The sequence below is a fragment of the Lissotriton vulgaris genome, chromosome 1_2 (assembly GCF_964263255.1).
Source record: "Lissotriton vulgaris chromosome 1_2, aLisVul1.2, whole genome shotgun sequence".
NCBI classification, from domain to species: domain Eukaryota; kingdom Metazoa; phylum Chordata; class Amphibia; order Caudata; family Salamandridae; genus Lissotriton; species Lissotriton vulgaris.
In genome coordinates, this window is record NC_141686.1 from 285,639,096 (window position 1) to 285,657,596 (window position 18,501).

Sequence of the window (18,501 nt, forward strand, 5' to 3'; positions counted from 1 at the left end):
TCGTACTGGAGACGGATATGAACAAGACATTCTAATACCAAAGAAAACTGAGAACATTTACCCTTATTTGTCTTGGTTGACAGAACGCAGGAAAAATGACTAGGAAATAGGTCAAGCTCCGGTACGCAAGTGGGCCCACAGAGATTACAGACCCTATGTAGATATTGAGATTTTTTGGAAACATCGTAATATCCAAAGGGCCCGAGCGTTGGTTGATACTGGGGCGGAGGCCACTTTAATTCATGGTAAGTCGAGAAAATTTCATGGACAATCTTTTACGATTACTGGTCTGGGTGGTAAAGAGACACCCGCGGTTCAAACTGCACTCGAAATTAAAATTGGTAGAATTCCTCGTAGAGAATACTCTGTGTTGGTTGTGCCACTTTTGGAATACATTATTGGAATTGACATTTTGAAAGGTATGACTTTGCATTTGGATGATGGGTACTATCAATTTGGTACACGACAGTACATTTCGACCAGACCCGTACGGGTTGGCCGTTTACGCATGCCACCTATTAAAATACCTTTAGCAACGAAAGTGATTTCTCAAAAGCAATATCGCATCCCAGGTGGTCATGAAGAAATTACCGCTACGATTCAGGATTTGGTTGACGCAGGAGTCATTACTCCGGTCACATCTGCTTGGAATAATCCCGTTTGGCCCGTGCGCAAAAGTGACAACTCTTGGCGCATGACTGTTGATTATCGAGAATTAAATAAAAATACACCTAAATTGACTGTTGCTGTGCCTGACATTGTCACACTGATTCAGAGAATTCAAAAGCATCCTGGTACGTGGTATGCTTCTATTGATATTGCTAATGCGTTCTTTTCAATTCCGATTGCCCCCGAATGTCAGGAACAATTCAGTTTCACATGGAATGGACGTCAAATGACGTTCCGGAGTCTTCCTCAAGGCTATGTACATAGTCCTACAATCTGTCACCGGCTGGTGGCGGAACATTTGTCTGAAGTGCCCACGAATCCACAAGTTCAGGTTTGTCATTATATTGACGACATTTTGATTCAAGGTGAAACGCAGGACCAGGTGCAGTCCCATTTAGATCAAATCATTGACTGTTTGCGAGCGAAAGGCTGGGAAATCAATCCTGACAAATTACAAACTCCATCCCAAGCTGTGAAATTTTTAGGAATTAATTGGCATGAGGGTCACAGAGAGGTGATTCCACAGGTTAAACGAAAAATACTTGATTTTGCTATTCCCAGAAACAGGAAAGAAGCTCAATGCTTTATTGGTTTGTTTGGATTTTGGCGTCAGCATATTCCCCATTTGAGTCAAATCTTGGCTCCACTGTATCGAGTCACTCGTAAAAAGAATGCGTTTGAATGGGGTGAACCTCAACAGACTGCTTTCAATCTGGCTAAAGAAGCTATTCAGTATGCTTTGGATTTGTGGCCCGTGAGTGAAGGTGATGTGGATTTGAATGTGTCCGTGGAAGGCCTGTATGCCAATTGGAGTTTGTGGCAAAAGCAGGGCAGACAAAAAGTGCCATTAGGTTTTTGGACCAAAAAGTTACCTGAGGCTGGTGAGCGTTACTCACCTTTTGAAAAACAGCTGCTTGCTTGCTATTGGGCTCTGGTGGATACCGAGCAATTGACCCTAGGCCATGCTGTGATTTTAAGGCCTGAAATTCCCATTATGCAGTGGGTTTTGAGTTCACCAAAGTCCCATCGAATTGGACATGCTCAGGAGGCTAGTGTGATTAAATGGAAATGGTACATTCAGGACAGGGCACGTGTGGGTCCGAAAGGTGTGGCGGTTTTACATGAGCGAGTGGCGCAGGCGCCCTCCAATGAGGCTGAAAGTGAGTGTTCGGTTCCCGTAGTGCAGGAGTCTCCCGTGAAGTGGGGTAAATCATTTGATGATCTGTCCGCGGAGGATAGAAAACATGTGTGGTTTACGGATGGTTCTGCGAAGTTCATTGGTGACAAAAGACATTGGAAAGCTGTCTCTTATAATCCGATTACACAGAAATTGTTAAGCACAACTGGAGACGGTAAGAGTAGTCAATATGCTGAACTCTATGCAGTTTACCAAGTTTTAAAACAGGAACTACCTGGTACATGTCATATTTTCACTGATTCCTGGTCCACTGCAAATGGACTAGCGGTGTGGTTGCCAACATGGCATTCTCATAATTGGGAATTGCATTCAAAAGAGTTATGGGGCAAAGAGCTGTGGCAAGAAATTTGGGAATTGCTCCCGCAGAGTACTGTAACAATCTTTCACGTGGATGCTCATACTCCAATTGACTCCCTTGACAAATTTTTTCATAATATTGCAGATGAACAGTCTAAAATTTCTGAGGCAGTGGTTGACATGCAAGATTCTGATTTGGCGGGATTGGCGAAGTGGGCCCATCAGAAAGCAGGACATTTTGGAGAGAAAGCCACTAGCAGGTGGGCTGCCGATAGAGGAATTCATATTCCCTTTTCTTTAATAAAAGATGTCATTCTACATTGTCCCATTTGCCAGCATTCTAGGAAAAAAGAGGTGCCTCAGATTGTTCGAGGCCACTTACATCGAGGTAAATTGCCCGCCCAAATTTGGCAGATTGATTACATTGGTCCGCTCCCTATGAGCAGAAATTGTCAATATATTTGCACAGTGGTTGATACTTATAGTGGCCTTTTGGTCGCTTTCCCTTGCAAGAATGCTACCCAAGTGAATACAATTAAAACCCTGGAGCTAATTATTCTGTACTATGGTGTCCCATTCCAGATTCAATCAGATAATGCATCCCACTTTCGTGGAAGATTGGTGCAGGAATTCTGTACGGAAAATAATATTGATTGGGTGTTTCATATTCCATATTACCCACAAGCTTCAGGACTGATTGAGAGAATGAATGGCTTGTTGAAAGAACAGTTGCGTAAGTTGACTGATGACCGGTACAGCCAGTGGAGAGATGTCCTACTTCAAGCTTTGTTAATTTCAAATAATCGTCCTTTGTTACATGCTGAATCTCCTTTGATGCGTTTGTTTCCTCCACATGTTGACGCGAAACCAAATTCTATATCAAATACTGTAATGTATTGGGAAATTACCCCCGGTGCTTTGGCTCCATGTAGAGCAACCCCAGGTTCCGCAGGCCTTGACCTGCATGCTTTAAATGATGCAAAATTTCCAGGAAAAGATCGAATCATTGTTGAAACTGGCATTGGTGTCTGTATACCTGCCGGTAGTTTTGGATTAATTGCCCCTAGATCTGGCCTGGCCCTGAAAGGTGTACAAGTACTCGGAGGAGTAATTGACAGTGATTACCAGGGAGAGATTAAGGTTCTCCTGCTTAATAGCAGTGAGACGGATTTGTTCATCAAAAAGTCTGACCGTGTTGCTCAATTATTGATTATGCCTGTCTTCAGTGGTGAGATCAAAAAAGGCCCTGCCCCAACGTTGCTAACTGTGCGAGGACAAAAAGGCTTCGGATCGTCTGATCTTCCTGGAGCTAAAATATGGGTGCAATCGCCTAAAAATCCTCCTGAACAGGCTGATATTATTGTGACCGGTCATGACAACACCGTTTTGGTGATGAAGCCAGGGAAAGATGGCTGGGAAGCTGTCCCAGCTGATAAATGTTACTTACGAGAATGATTAAGGCCTGTATTTGTATTCTTTCAGATCATTCTTTGGATTGCTGCTGCAGGATGTGTCGGCGTTGGACTCCTTTTGGCTTGCTACGCCGGGAGAGGAGAGGATCCACCGACGCCGGTTGATGGGATAATAAGAGCCCCGCGGTCCGCGTGGGAGAAGTCTTCGAACTTTTGGATTACACTCGCAAGGCGGGTGACGAACTCTCCGCATTTTTGCCTTACCCCCATGAAGTCTGTCACTGACATTTTAGCGACCTGTTTGGTTGCTGTCCCTGCATCCACCGAAACTCTTCGCCATATTTTTAATATATCTAATGCCCGACCTAATGTTATTCTGGGTGATTTCGCGGCACATGAATTTTGTCCCTCATGTACTACTCTTCCAGACCTCGATGTCCCTATTCATTCCCGAATCACTACTTTTAATATTACCCCTGGAGACCTTTGCTTCATCATGACTTGTGACCCTAAAGCTATTACTGAGTGCTTGCGGCTGAAGCTCCAAGCCGCTACTACTTTTTCAACTCATCAACGTTTGTTATGTTCGAAGAGACTTCCTAATTCATGTCTTTCAGTTAAAAATAATATGACATGTAAACGTTTATTAGTAGCCACTAGCCATTATCGTTCAATGCTATTGCCAGCTGGATGGCTCTTTTCCTGTGGGAATTCATCTTGGCCCTATATTCCTGCGAATATTTCTGGTGGCCCATGTGCCATCACTAGATTAAGTTTGCTAATGTTTTCCTCACATCCTACTTCACATTCCCGTATTGTACGTGATTCGATGTCATTGCATGAAGATTGTGATTCCTCTGTTCATCTCTATTCTAGATCAGAGTACCTTGGTTTAGCTTTTTCTATTATTGGAGTGCCTGCATTGGCCGTTTATAATGCCAAAACTATCGGCAAAATGGCCTGCTGGATGGTTAAGTCCATTAACCAAACATCTACTGTTTTATCTGATCTCTTATTAGACGCCCAAGGTGAACGTAGAGCTATTTTGCAGAACAGGGCCGCTATTGATTATCTCTTGTTGAAACATGGACATGAATGTTCTGATTTTGAAGGTCTATGCTGTTTTAATTTGTCTGACCATTCTAAAGCTATCCAATCCCACATTGACAAACTCCACGACTTGACTGCAGAAATTAGAGAACATATTGATCAGGGTTTCTTTGACTGGCTTTTTAATTGGCTCCCTGACATGCATTCCTTACGACAGATTTTAGGGGGGATTATTGTCGCTATTTGTGTCCTAATAGCTATTTGTTGCTTTATTCAGTGCATCCCTTCCCTGCTGCAATTTTTTAGACTTAGCAAGGGTCGTAGATCAGTTAGTTTTGTTTCATATTATTCTTCTACCGATGTTAGTTCCATTTAGTTTGTGGTTAATAGACTGGAGTCAAGGGGTGTAATGTAATGGCTGCCTTTTTGCTAGCTCTTTGGAGAAGGAGAATGATGGAGAGTGACTCCAGCCTATCACCCCCATAGTATAGGGATTAGGCCGATAGACAGGGACCCTGTCTTACATATATTAGGGCATTTTCGTACCATTTTCCTTAAGGTAAGGCTTATGAATTTAAGTTAGGGGATAGATATATAAGTATTAGTCATGATTTGCTCATTTGCTAACATGCTAGGCTATTTTCCATGGAGCTATGCATATTGTGGGCTCCGTAGGCCTTAAACGAGACAGACTCCATTTTGCTTTCTGCCTGGTAGCTCGAGAAGGCTTTCTAGGTGAAGTGTAATGTTTTAGTTTCAAGCTGTTGTTCGCTTGGAGAGAACCGGTTCAGGCTGACCCTTATCGAAGGAATGTATTTTTCTCCACTCCGAAGACACAACTTCAGGCCGGCCGGCTGGGAAAGTGTCCTTGGTACGGGGAGGTACAAGAATTTGGTGGGCGGCAGGTTACTGGCCGTGAATTTCCATGAAGGAACGGGCTTTGATATTAGCGAAGGTGTTAGTCAGTTTGTCAGTTAGTCCGTAGGCGGCATCTAGCCGTTAGCATCTCTGCCATTACTCATTTTCATGGTGGACAAGTCGCCATCTTTGAAGTCGGAGAAAGATTTAAGACCGAAACTCTCTGAGAAAGACTGAACGAGAAGTAGCGCGGAGCGCACTGATACAGAGAGAGAGAGACGGTAGCTAATAATCAGCAAGGTTCCGGTGTCCTGAGGGGAAGCAGACGAGGTTGAGCCTAGCGGTGCAGACGTGTACTTGTGACGGCTGAGGGTGACTGCAAGGCGAGCCAGGATACAGAGACGAGAAGGGAACCTAGATGACTGCCGAGTCCAGACTTCCCACTAATAAGGTGATCTCTGTCTAACTTAACTAGAATGTGCACTCTAATCTTTACCTTTTTCTTGCAGAAGTTATGTTGCATAGTAATGTGATTTGTGTCTATTGTTAATAAATACCCTAATTCATATAGAATTACTGTGTATCTGGTGTTCATGTTCAATCTCGGTAAACTACATTCCTAGTCGAAAGCTGTTTAAGTGAACGGATGAGAAATCCCGATCAGGTAAATGGTGATTGAATAAAGAGGGAGTGAGTGGACCTTTGATGCCAAGAGCAGGGAGTACACTATACAATCTGGAACTATATTCAAAGTTATTATTGTAGTTTTATCCCGAGTAGATCGCTGAGATATTATCCCAATAATTGTTCATAGGAATGTGGTCGTCGTTGATATGCGGCGTTAGTGAGAACGTTGGGGGGGAGACCAACGTGGATACCCACTGGATTGTGGCTTGAATAAGTGAGAACGCCAGGGAGGATACTGGCGCGTAGTTTCGCCGGATTGCGAACAGTTTGGAAAAGGGAGCATTGGGTTCTGCAGGTCCATGTGTAGACACACCGGATTGTGTGTCAGATCTGCCCTAGGGTAGAACGGTCTGGGTCGGGGTGGCCGCGAGACCAACTGATGTGAATAAGATATTGTAGAAAATCCGTACATACATATATTGTCATTCCCCATCCTTAGGTGCGACCTGTATATATATCTGTATATCTATTCATTGTGAATACGATCTGAGGAGGGAAGGTGAGTATGTTTTGGCTGGGTCACAGGGGCCCCTGGGGGCTGATCCCATCTAAACAGAAAATCCAGCCATTACAGGGACTTAACTCGGCTGGAAGCCGACCTACTCCAACGGGAACAAGACGCGATTGGCAGCACTAATGACCCACTGACAGAAGCGCAAACGGAACACACATGCCTCTTAGAACGCCTTCGCAACTTAAATTTTTGCACGCATCACCTCGGCGATAAACCAGGCAAATTACTGGCCTGGCTGATTGCGCAGGAAGACCGCGCAGCCCCGGTGTCGGCGATTCACACAGAAGAGGAGGGGTTACTCTACACACAGCGCCACATCCATGAAGCTTTCACAAAACACTATCAAGCCTTGTATGGCTCCCGCATCCAAGTCCCACCAACTGACATAGCGGAGTATCTCACTGCTTTACCCATGCCACGCCTGACTGCTGCGCAGCAAGACGACCTCGGTGCGTCGCTAACGTCCAAGGAACTCCGCACGGCCATCTTCAACCTATCCAACGGCTGATCCCCCGGCCTAGATGGGCTACCAGCGGAATTCCATAAAGCCGGTTCGGAGGTCCCCATACCTGAGCTCTTGAAAATATTTTCCGCAGCTAGGGAAGATTCATCTTTCCCCCCCACACTCAATGAGGCCAACCTCATTTCCATACTCAAACCTGGCAGGGACAGTACCCGCATGGGCTCCTATCGCCCCTTGGCCCTCCTAAATACAGATTATAAGATACTTGCCTCCGTCTTAGCCCAGCGCCTGGCCCCACTGGTCCCGACTCTGGTACACAATGGCCAAAATGGCTTTGTTCCAACACGCCATACCTTTCATAACATCCGCAGACTGTTCCGAATACAGGAATATGCCACTAGACGCTGGCCGAGAGCAGGATGCCTAGTACTGGACCTTGAGAAGGCGTTTGACTCAGTAGAATGGCCGTATCTTAAGGCGGTGATGGAGAAATACGATCTTAGAGACGGTTATGGAGACATGGTGGACCTATTATACCAAAGACCCACGGTCCGAGTACGCACTGGCAAATTGCTGTCTGATGCCATCCGAGTGCAGAGAGGCACCAGACAGGTTTGCCCCCTGTCACCCCTAATATTTTCCCTAGCGATGGAACCTCTGGCCACAATCTTACGGACACAGGGAGACGAGTGGGGTATACCGATGGCGGACGGTGTCCATGCGATCTCGCTTTATGCAGACGACCTACTTCTCTACGTTCGAGATCTGACCAATATCCCAAGAGCTCTCACTGGTATCTTCCAGACCTTCGAAGCCATGTCAGAGGTCTAGCCTGGAACCAGGGTTCAATTCCCTGTCTCGGCGGGTCTTGGGCTCAAAATTCCACGGACCTGATAATTCTCGCCTCGGTGCCTATTCTAATCATAGAGTCCCACTCTGCAACTCTGGGCAATAGCTTGCTTAATCTCCACAACGGCCCTCACAACGCTAAGGATGCCTGGCCTTCACCCTGGGGGTGCCCAGGAGTGGACGCCTCACAGGGAAAGCCAGGACGGGTTCCACAGCTGTATTCATACAAGCGCCTTGAGACCCTTGCGGGTGAGTAGTGTGCTATACAAGTATCAATTTACATTTACATTTTACGTCTAAGTCAGGAGCCTACCCCTTTGGCCCGGACACGCCTGAGTGCGATGTCCGACTTGGAGGGGAGAAGCTGCAGTGGTACCCCACCATGTTTAGATATCTGGGGATCCACATATACCGGAACCCCACAGATATACTAGATGGAAACTTGACGAGAGCGATCACCTCCATCCGCGCACAAGTGGCCTTTTGGAGAACTCTGCCCTTGAATGTGCCCAGCAGTGTGGCACTGATAAAAATGATTGTCCTACCGCGACTATTATATTATTTTGCCAATATCCCGACTTACGTCCCTACTCAGATATTTCGCGAACTAGAAGCCATGACCCGTGGTCTTATTTGGAATACAGGCCGACCCCGCGTAGCGCTAGCGAAACTGTACATGCCTACTGAGTCGGGAGGTATGACGGTCCCCAACATGGAGCTGTACTACCTGGCAGCGCAGCTGCAATGGGTATCAAGCTGGTTGTGTGGTAAGAATCTGGACGACGCTGCCACGGACGATACCGTCTGGACCCAAACACAAGCGCGCTCACTGTTTCACCCGCTGACTCTGGCCCCCCGTTCTGCCCAACTGCACTTAGTGGTGGCAAGCAGATACTTTCTACGCTGCCTGAGACTCACACGAGTGATGACACCATACGCTCCGGTACTCCCCCTGGAGTGTTGACGGAAGCAACGCTAGACAGCGCTTCGCAGGCAGGTGTAGAGACACTGGGAGACCTATATGCGGAAGGTGCCCTGCTACCCTTTGCGGACCTTGTCAGGGACACGGGCCTACCGGCTGGACAATTCCTATTACACGCGTCACTATTACACACACTGACGACAGCCCGGGGCGACATATCGGATGAACCACCAATGCACCACTTCATGCAATATCTGCATGTCATGGGCAACGGCTCCCACGTAGTACACTGGCTAGCGCAGGCCCTCCTGACCCACACACAACAATCTACCCTGCCACTGAGAGAAAAGTGGGCGACGGATAGAGGGAGAGACTGGACCGACAAGGAATGGGCAATGATGCTGGCTGGCCCGACTAATGTCCCACGCAACCCTCGCTTTAACCTCATCCTTGCGATGGATATTTTCCTCCTGTGCTGGGTCCCCATGCAAATGGGTGTGGTCATGACGGAACGGTTCCGTCATGAGCACAGCTCGACCGATGCTCATGACGGAACAGTTCTGTCATTAGCAGCGAAAGGGTTAAGGTCATTCAATTCTATATACTTGTAGTGGGGTGGCAGGGACCGACACTAATTGGTGGTCTGTTAACAATGACCACTCCAGTGACCACTCCTCTCTTTCGTCGTATCAGGAACCATGGGGAGCAGAGTCAGAGGCGTGGTGGAGGCAAATGGCACTGGTGTCCTCACTTCCCGACGGGTCCTAAGGGTTGTAGCATGTTTGCAGAGTTGAGTCTAAAAGCCTTTCTTTCTCTCCCCGCATGTGGCGTTGGGACCCGGCCCGAGACAAAAGCCTGGAACACCCCGAAGAAGAAAGAAGGCGGACCAGTCCTCACCGTTTTCGTGCCCTTGCGGATACTTTGGACCCGGCCACTTTAGCACGTGAAAGACAGACTCAAAGGAAGAAAAAAAGTTTATAAAAATAAAACCCCATTTACCAAGTCCCGCTGTGTGTGTCCCTCCTTCTGAACCGCAACAATACTTCACCGTGCTTATTTAACACCCGACAAAATAAACAGATATTTTTCGCTTACCAATACCGCATGCCAGTGCTGCTCTTTGGTTGGTGTATAAGAAGGTGAGTAACCCAATATACCCTTGCAGGCTCGGGCAGAGTTTAATGTAATATAAAGTGGCCAGCAAGGGGTTTTGTTTATATGAAGTTTCAGCACTGGTTAGGACTTGTTTAGGGGCAATCAAAGTACCAAAACCTGAATTCAATCAGTGGCTGTTCAGTTGAATTAAAAATGAAAAAGTTCTAGCAATAAGAAACACAAGATGTTACCACACTAACATCATAGGTACAGTAAATGAGTAATAAAACATGAAACCAGGATAATTTGTTTGTCTGAGAAGTTATTATTTTAAATTCAAGACAAAGAATATTTCTGTACAAAAAATTAACATTAACATAGGACAGGGTACATACATAGATATACTTTGGATATTTAAGGTATCGGTTGCTTTTCCTATAACATATCCAAGAATATAGTCCAGACTGCTGGGACACAATGTTGAATTGATTTCCACTATCAATCAGGAGAAAATCAAAAGTTGATATAAAACAAACTATGCAGAATTGGACTAGGCTAGTCGACGTTTCGGTCTTATCTTGATCGTTCACAAGACCATCATCAGGACGAAGTGATAATATATACAATTGATGACCCTCTTATGCATACAGCAGTGCTGCAATGAACAGGTTCTGGCGATTGGTCCAATTTGTATCACTGTTCCAAGGCGCTCACGTTTATTTGTAGGCTTTGGTCACGGGACGTCAATTACTATCCGGATCGCACGTAATTGACGTCCCGTGACCAAAGCCAATCTCTGGTACAGTGCCACGCTATTTGGGCCCAGTCCTTCCTGAAGGTGACATCATCCAGGAAGATCCTGGGGGCGTTGGTAACTAGCAAGCCCCTTGGTGCTGTATTGGTTCGTAGGTATTGAGCGAGGACGATGCCATGTAGGATCGTGCGAATCCTGTTCCGTTTTTTCTCAGTGAGAGCGTCCCAATCTGAAGTCTGTGCTACGGTAGAAGCTGTAGAGAAATCTGCCTGGAGTGACGGGTCTGAGAGGATTTCACTGATGTCATCCTCCGTGTAGGTTAGGCCAAAGTTTTGCGCCATGGTGTTAAGGTGTTAATGTATCTCTCGCAGCTGTGCGCTGCCAAGTATCAGCAAATCAAAACGGAGAGAGAGGACTAGATAAGCCAGTCCGAATCCCCAATTTAATATGTAAATATCAAAAAAGGACTAGCTAGGTTGTGTTTTACCAATGGAGACTCAGTACGTATGACGGCAAACCATTTGGTTTGGTTGTTAAGCCCTCACCCACCGACCTAGTCGGTGGCATGCTTCATCATCGGGCCCACCACAGTAACGCCGAATGCGTCCCGGGTGTGCTTCGACTCCAGATTACTGAGGAGCTGGTATACTTCTCTGAGTGTGCTGTGAGGGGGTGTATAAGAAAGTGATTTAAAAGCTATGCTGTAGGTCCCAGTGCCCGAGGGTATACAGAACTTTAATAGCTGGGCCCACGCTAGCGTATAAAAAGGCAAGCGGACGCGATGGAGCGGGTTATGAACTCCCGCGTCCTATGTGGTCGACATGTTTCAGCCAGGCCTTTTCTTGTTATAAAACTGGCTTTCCTCAGGACCAATGAGAGTGTGGGTGAAAAAATTAATATTAAGTGAAGTGTTTAAAAATGTGTCGCACACGCTAAGGTGCTATACGTGTGTGGAGGGGGGTTCCCTCCGCTTTACTGTACATAAAACATAAAGGACGAAGACAGACGTACATGGTAAAGTCAGGTAAATATTAATTACCAAAAAACACAACGTCCTGCCGGCAAGTTAAAGGTGAGTGAACGACCTCTATCGGCGGGAGTATAACGTGGCCATGAAAATGTATGGCGGCAGTGAAAATAAAGGGCGTTTCTTAAGCGAAGTGAAAGTGGTGGACTAAACAGCGGGAGATAGTCAATGAGTGAGAAAGGGTAATTCTGTTTCCTCACACATGCTATTTGCTGTTAAAGCCTCAAAGGTCACCAGGCAGGGAAGAGCGGACCCTAAAAGTTTATAGGGAGGCAGGGGTTAGAATCTGTTGGGAAAGAAGGAGGCTTACCTACTTCGACGTGAAGGTTGGGTCTCAGTACTTACGAGATTACCGGCCTCCGTGCTCCATGAACCTGTAGTCCTGCTGCGGGTTCCCGAGTGAGTTGAGATCAAGAGCACTCTGGTATTTATACTCGTTCAGGAAGGGCGGTGCCTGCAGAGGGGTGGAGCAAGGGGTGTAGCTGCGCATGTGGAAAGAACAGTGTCAAGTGCTCATGGACTACGCATGCGCAGAAGTGTGTGATTGTTTATTTAGAAAAAATAGCACAGCACAGAGGGACAGGGCCACGAGTCCAGACGAAAACAGGACTCAGCAATTCAGTGAATTCCATGGTATGGAATCGTTAAGTCCAATCAAGTGGGTGGAAAGGCGGTAAATCCACCGTTGTTCCTTGGTGTGAAGGGTTCTTTCATCGCAATTGTCGAATTTTTCGATGACTGTCCACATGAAATCGTTAGGGGTATGGTTGTGTGACAGAAAATGTTCTGTTAGTTTGCTGATATTTTTGCCGCACCTCATGGTGCTCCTGTGTTCGGTCATTCTTGTCCTTACTTTTCTGGTCGTCATCCCGACGTATCTTAGGCCACAATGACACGTTATTAAGTACACCAGGTTAGCAGAATTGCAATTGGTGAACTGCCGTTGCGTCCATACTTTGCCATCTTCGAGATTGAGGGTTTTGGAAGGAGTGGTCAGATGGCAGACACTGCAATTGTTGCAAGGTTGGTGTCCAGTCAATTTGGGCAGCCCCCATGCATTGAGGATAGTGTTGTCTGAGGGACGTTGGATTTTTCTGGGTCTTGTCGAGACCAACTGGTCCCTTAAGTTTTTAGCTCTCTTGAAGGCAAAGCGAGGGAGGTCCCACTTTCTGGTACCCGAGTTGTACGTTCACCACTTCAATATTTCAGACTTACCCCTAACCAACGAGGAAACTGCTGTCCTCAATAAAGGCCTCTCCTTTGTTCCTACCACTCGTCTTGACACATTCAAACTGCATGTGGAGCTTGCTGAATTTTTCCGCAAATTAAAACTGAAAGCATTTTTTGAAAAGCAAGAAAAACAGGATGACAATCAAGAAAACATAAATGAAACCGGTTTGAAAGTGAAATCCACCTTCACTCCGCCACCGACAAGCATACCTGTGGAAATTATCACTTTCGAAAATGCCGTCTATGCAGAAATAGATAAATTACAACCAGGAAACAAGTTCAACAACTTCTCCTTCCAAGAACGCGAGATCATTAAACATCTACAAAATGACCCGACCCGCATCACAAAGCCTGCAGATAAAGGAGGAGGGATTGTGGTCATGAACAAGTGTGACTACGACAAGGAATGTTGTCGCTTATTGAGTGACACTCGAAACTATAAACTTCTGAATAAAGACCCCACTGAGGAACTCCAACTGAAAATCAACCGAACCGTCAAAGAGGCTGTTGATGCAGAATACATCTCCAAACAGGAGGGCGATTATCTTTGCACCAAGAACGCGAGGGTACCGTATTTTTACACCTTACCCAAGGTACATAAGGGTGTAAATCCGCCACCAGGGAGACCCATAGTGTCGGGCATCCAATCTCTGCTCGAACCACTCTCACGCTTCTGCGACTTTTTTCTCAATCCCCTTGTACAAAAAACACCATCCTACATCCAGGATACTAAACATCTACTGAATGTCATTAAAGACATGGCATTCAATCCCGACTCTCAGCTCCTGGTCGGACTGGATATCGAAAGTTTGTACACAAGCTTACCCCAGGATGCTACTTTGCAAGTTCTACATGATGTCCTAATGGAAACAACTTGGCAACATCGCACCCCACGCAAATTTATTCTTGAGTGTGCGGCACTGGCCCTCAAGGATAATTACTTCGAGTATGACGGAAAATTCTACCTCCAGACCAATGGAACCTCGATGGGGAGTGTTTTTGCCCCGAGCGTGGCCGGACTGTACGTTCACCACTTCGAACGCAGCCACATCGAGTCCCCCACCAACCCGTATTCGGCCAACATAATCACCTGGCGTCGTTACATTGACGACATTTTCATCATATGGGAGGGCAACGAAGACACCCTGAAGCAGTTCCTGACGTGGATTAACGATCGGGATGCTTACCTGCGCTTCACATGCACGAGCAGTCACACTGAATTGGCTTTTCTGGACCTCAACATCAAAGCACGGAACAATGGTTTAAGTACCACCACCTACTATAAACCCACCTCGCGTAACTCCTTGCTGCGCTTTGACAGTTTCCACCCTAGGCCTCTCAGAGAAAACCTCCCGTTTGGCCAGTTTTTAAGAATAAGGCGCAATTGCAGTAACATCCAAGACTACAAATCACAGTCCGGAGCCTTGGTCCACAAACTGGAAGACCGTGGTTATCCAACAAGAATCATCTCTAAAACCTGTAAACGAGCACGCAACTTGAACAGGGATGCACTCCTGGAAACCATACCGAAACCAATGGAACCTCCTGTGATGACCTGCGTTACAACGTACAACACAGCCTCTAATCAGGTGTCCAGTATCATCAAGAAGAACTGGAAAATAATCAACTCGGGTACCAGAAAGTGGGACCTCCCTCGCTTTGCCTTCAAGAGAGCTAAAAACTTAAGGGACCAGTTGGTCTCGACAAGACCCAGAAAAATCCAACGTCCCTCAGACAACACTATCCTCAATGCATGGGGGCTGCCCAAATTGACTGGACACCAACCTTGCAACAATTGCAGTGTCTGCCATCTGACCACTCCTTCCAAAACCCTCAATCTCGAAGATGGCAAAGTATGGACGCAACGGCAGTTCACCAATTGCAATTCTGCTAACCTGGTGTACTTAATAACGTGTCATTGTGGCCTAAGATACGTCGGGATGACGACCAGAAAAGTAAGGACAAGAATGACCGAACACAGGAGCACCATGAGGTGCGGCAAAAATATCAGCAAACTAACAGAACATTTTCTGTCACACAACCATACCCCTAACGATTTCATGTGGACAGTCATCGAAAAATTCGACAATTGCGATGAAAGAACCCTTCACACCAAGGAACAACGGTGGATTTACCGCCTTTCCACCCACTTGATTGGACTTAACGATTCCATACCATGGAATTCACTGAATTGCTGAGTCCTGTTTTCGTCTGGACTCGTGGCCCTGTCCCTCTGTGCTTTGCTATTTTTTCTAAATAAACAATCACACACTTCTGCGCATGCGTAGCCCATGAGCACTTGACACTGTTCTTTCCACATGCGCAGCTACACCCCTTGCTCCACCCCTCTGCAGGCACCGCCCTTCCTGAACGAGTATAAATACCAGAGTGCTCTTGATCTCAACTCACTCGGGAACCCGCAGCAGGACTACAGGTTCATGGAGCACGGAGGCCGGTAATCTCGTAAGTACTGAGACCCAACCTTCACGTCGAAGTAGGTAAGCCTCCTTCTTTCCCAACAGATTCTAACCCCTGCCTCCCTATAAACTTTTAGGGTCCGCTCTTCCCTGCCTGGTGACCTTTGAGGCTTTAACAGCAAATAGCATGTGTGAGGAAACAGAATTACCCTTTCTCACTCATTGACTATCTCCCGCTGTTTAGTCCACCACTTTCACTTCGCTTAAGAAACGCCCTTTATTTTCACTGCCGCCATACATTTTCATGGCCACGTTATACTCCCGCCGATAGAGGTCGTTCACTCACCTTTAACTTGCCGGCAGGACGTTGTGTTTTTTGGTAATTAATATTTACCTGACTTTACCATGTACGTCTGTCTTCGTCCTTTATGTTTTATGTACAGTAAAGCGGAGGGAACCCCCCTCCACACACGTATAGCACCTTAGCGTGTGCGACACATTTTTAAACACTTCACTTAATATTAATTTTTTCACCCACACTCTCATTGGTCCTGAGGAAAGCCAGTTTTATAACAAGAAAAGGCCTGGCTGAAACATGTCGACCACATAGGACGCGGGAGTTCATAACCCGCTCCATCGCGTCCGCTTGCCTTTTTATACGCTAGCGTGGGCCCAGCTGTTAAAGTTCTGTATACCCTCGGGCACTGGGACCTACAGCATAGCTTTTAAATCACTTTCTTATACACCCCCTCACAGCACACTCAGAGAAGTATACCAGCTCCTCAGTAATCTGGAGTCGAAGCACACCCGGGACGCATTCGGCGTTACTGTGGTGGGCCCGATGATGAAGCATGCCACCGACTAGGTCGGTGGGTGAGGGCTTAACAACCAAACCAAATGGTTTGCCGTCATACGTACTGAGTCTCCATTGGTAAAACACAACCTAGCTAGTCCTTTTTTGATATTTACATATTAAATTGGGGATTCGGACTGGCTTATCTAGTCCTCTCTCTCCGTTTTGATTTGCTGTTATACCACAGTATCATGCGCGACAGACCCGTGCTACTTATATTTCTGATCCCACTGTTTAATGTTGCCAATTGACACTAACCATAGATGTTCATGGACTGCTACTAGCATATCCATGACACCGGAAGTTCACTACCACATAAAAACAATGAAAAAATCCCAGACCTGATTGTTGCCTCAGCTGCCCTGGGTATGATGTATACATGTTTTATCCCACCACGCCGCCGGACCCCAGGGTTGTCGGCCATAACGGCTGTGTTATCCTACCACCTATACGTTAAATTTACACTTATTGCAGCCGGCCCGAAGGGGTTGTAGGCTAAATGCTGTGTCAAATGTAACATGTACAATAAAGGTCTTATAAAAATATATATATATTTTTTAAAAGATCATTGCACGCCTGCATCGCACCCCCTTCTCCACTCGTGGGATCCACCAGAGGCTCTCTCTAGTTATTCATTTATTGTTGCAGAGTCGCATTCTATCTCATGAGCTCACCTCCTGGTATAAGAAGTAAAAATCCAGGGACGAAGAAGATTGCGCTGGAGATACCTAGAACAGAAAAAATACACATGACAATTTGGGCAAGTAGATGAACATCACATTATTGTATTGAAGGAGCCTCTTGGGCTCACACACACGTGGAACAGCAAGGGCAGCACGCGTGCAAGCATCTCACACACAAGTGGTTCTGTTCAGGGAGAAGCTGTGCAAGCTTCCCTCAGACAGACAAGCACAAATGGATGACCTACAACGGACACAAGCATGCTTTGGGCCTGATAAGACATATGATGCTACGGCAATCGCCAACATCTGAGGCTGTTGAGGCTACAGCCGCTTTAAACCTCTACAATGGGCCCCAGCCATTCATGTAACACACAAGCATAGGTTTTTTAAAAGAAGGAGAGGAAAAGAGTGAGTAAAATCTCGGGCTGTTAATTGCAGGTTTGGAGTTTTAAAAGACACACTTGCTTGAGATCAGGCAGGGGCCCATGCCAAGGACAAGACTTTGCAGGAAGAGCTACGAGGTAAACATGGACCTGCCTTTCAAGAGGCGAGCAGTCCTGTGCCAGGCTGAACCAGCAGGAAAAAAAGAAACTCTAGGAATGTCAGAGGTTGTGGCAAAGGGAAGAACTAGAAAAAACATGATTGACACAAAATGGAGAATGGTAAGAAAATGGATGTTGTAAAGAAGAGGCCATAATTGTCTCACTGTGAAACAACAACTCAGTAAGTGTGGGGCTTTTGCACACATGCGGAAAGGAAAAGAAGAGAGGAAATTAAATGTGCGTAAATAACTGCAGAAGAGGGAGACGAGAGGAATTTAATGTTGGATGATAAGGATGAAGAAAGAAATTATATGAATTCTGTGTAATGTAAAGACACAAATTGTAGGTAGTATGGGGTTGCCCCAATTACTTTGACTGCAAAAGGAGGAATGTGTATAAGTTCTGGCATGTGAGCTGACCAGACTTATGTTCAGCGCAGTAGCATATATAAGGCATCATTTATTAACGTCCTAATTTACTGGTTCCTAAACCTGTGTTTAAGGGTGAAGAAGCAAGGTATGTTCTGATAAACAAGGGACTATGGATACTGAGATGGAGCGAGCATGGTAATTTAATGACGCAATAAGATCTCAACAGCAAGGGGCAGGTTTTGGAAGTAGGTGATGGAAGCTGCCAGGGTAGCACCTCCGCTCTTTGCCGGTTACCTTTCGAAACTCACAGTTAGCCTACAGAAGGGTCTGGCTTTTTCACTCAAAATGGGGGTACGCATGCCCCCCGTTTACTGTTTGCAGATTAACTTGTTTGATTGGAGATGACACAAGTAGGCCTCCAAAGGAAACTAAAAGCGTTTAGGGATTACTGCAGGGCCAAGCATCTTGTAATTAATATGGAAAAAACGTACATTCGAGTCTTTGGGCAAACTAATAAACCCTTTAGGTGGTCTGTTGGCATGCAGGTGGTTCAGGAAGTTACATCTTAAGATACCTTTGACTGTAGCCCACCATGGATCTTGCACTAAGA

At 46.2% G+C, this 18,501-nt stretch overlaps 1 protein-coding gene across 1 annotated transcript in view; it reads right to left on the reverse strand.

The window, feature by feature from the left end:
- TMEM134 (transmembrane protein 134) overlaps nucleotides 1–18,501 on the reverse strand; it is an 87,950-nt gene that overhangs the window by 9,426 nt on the left and 60,023 nt on the right. Inside the window, exon 6 of the mRNA XM_086953249.1 lies at nucleotides 16,970–17,023. Within this exon, the coding sequence (XP_086809375.1) occupies nucleotides 16,970–17,023 (54 nt within the window). The remainder of the gene's footprint in view (nucleotides 1–16,969; nucleotides 17,024–18,501) is intronic.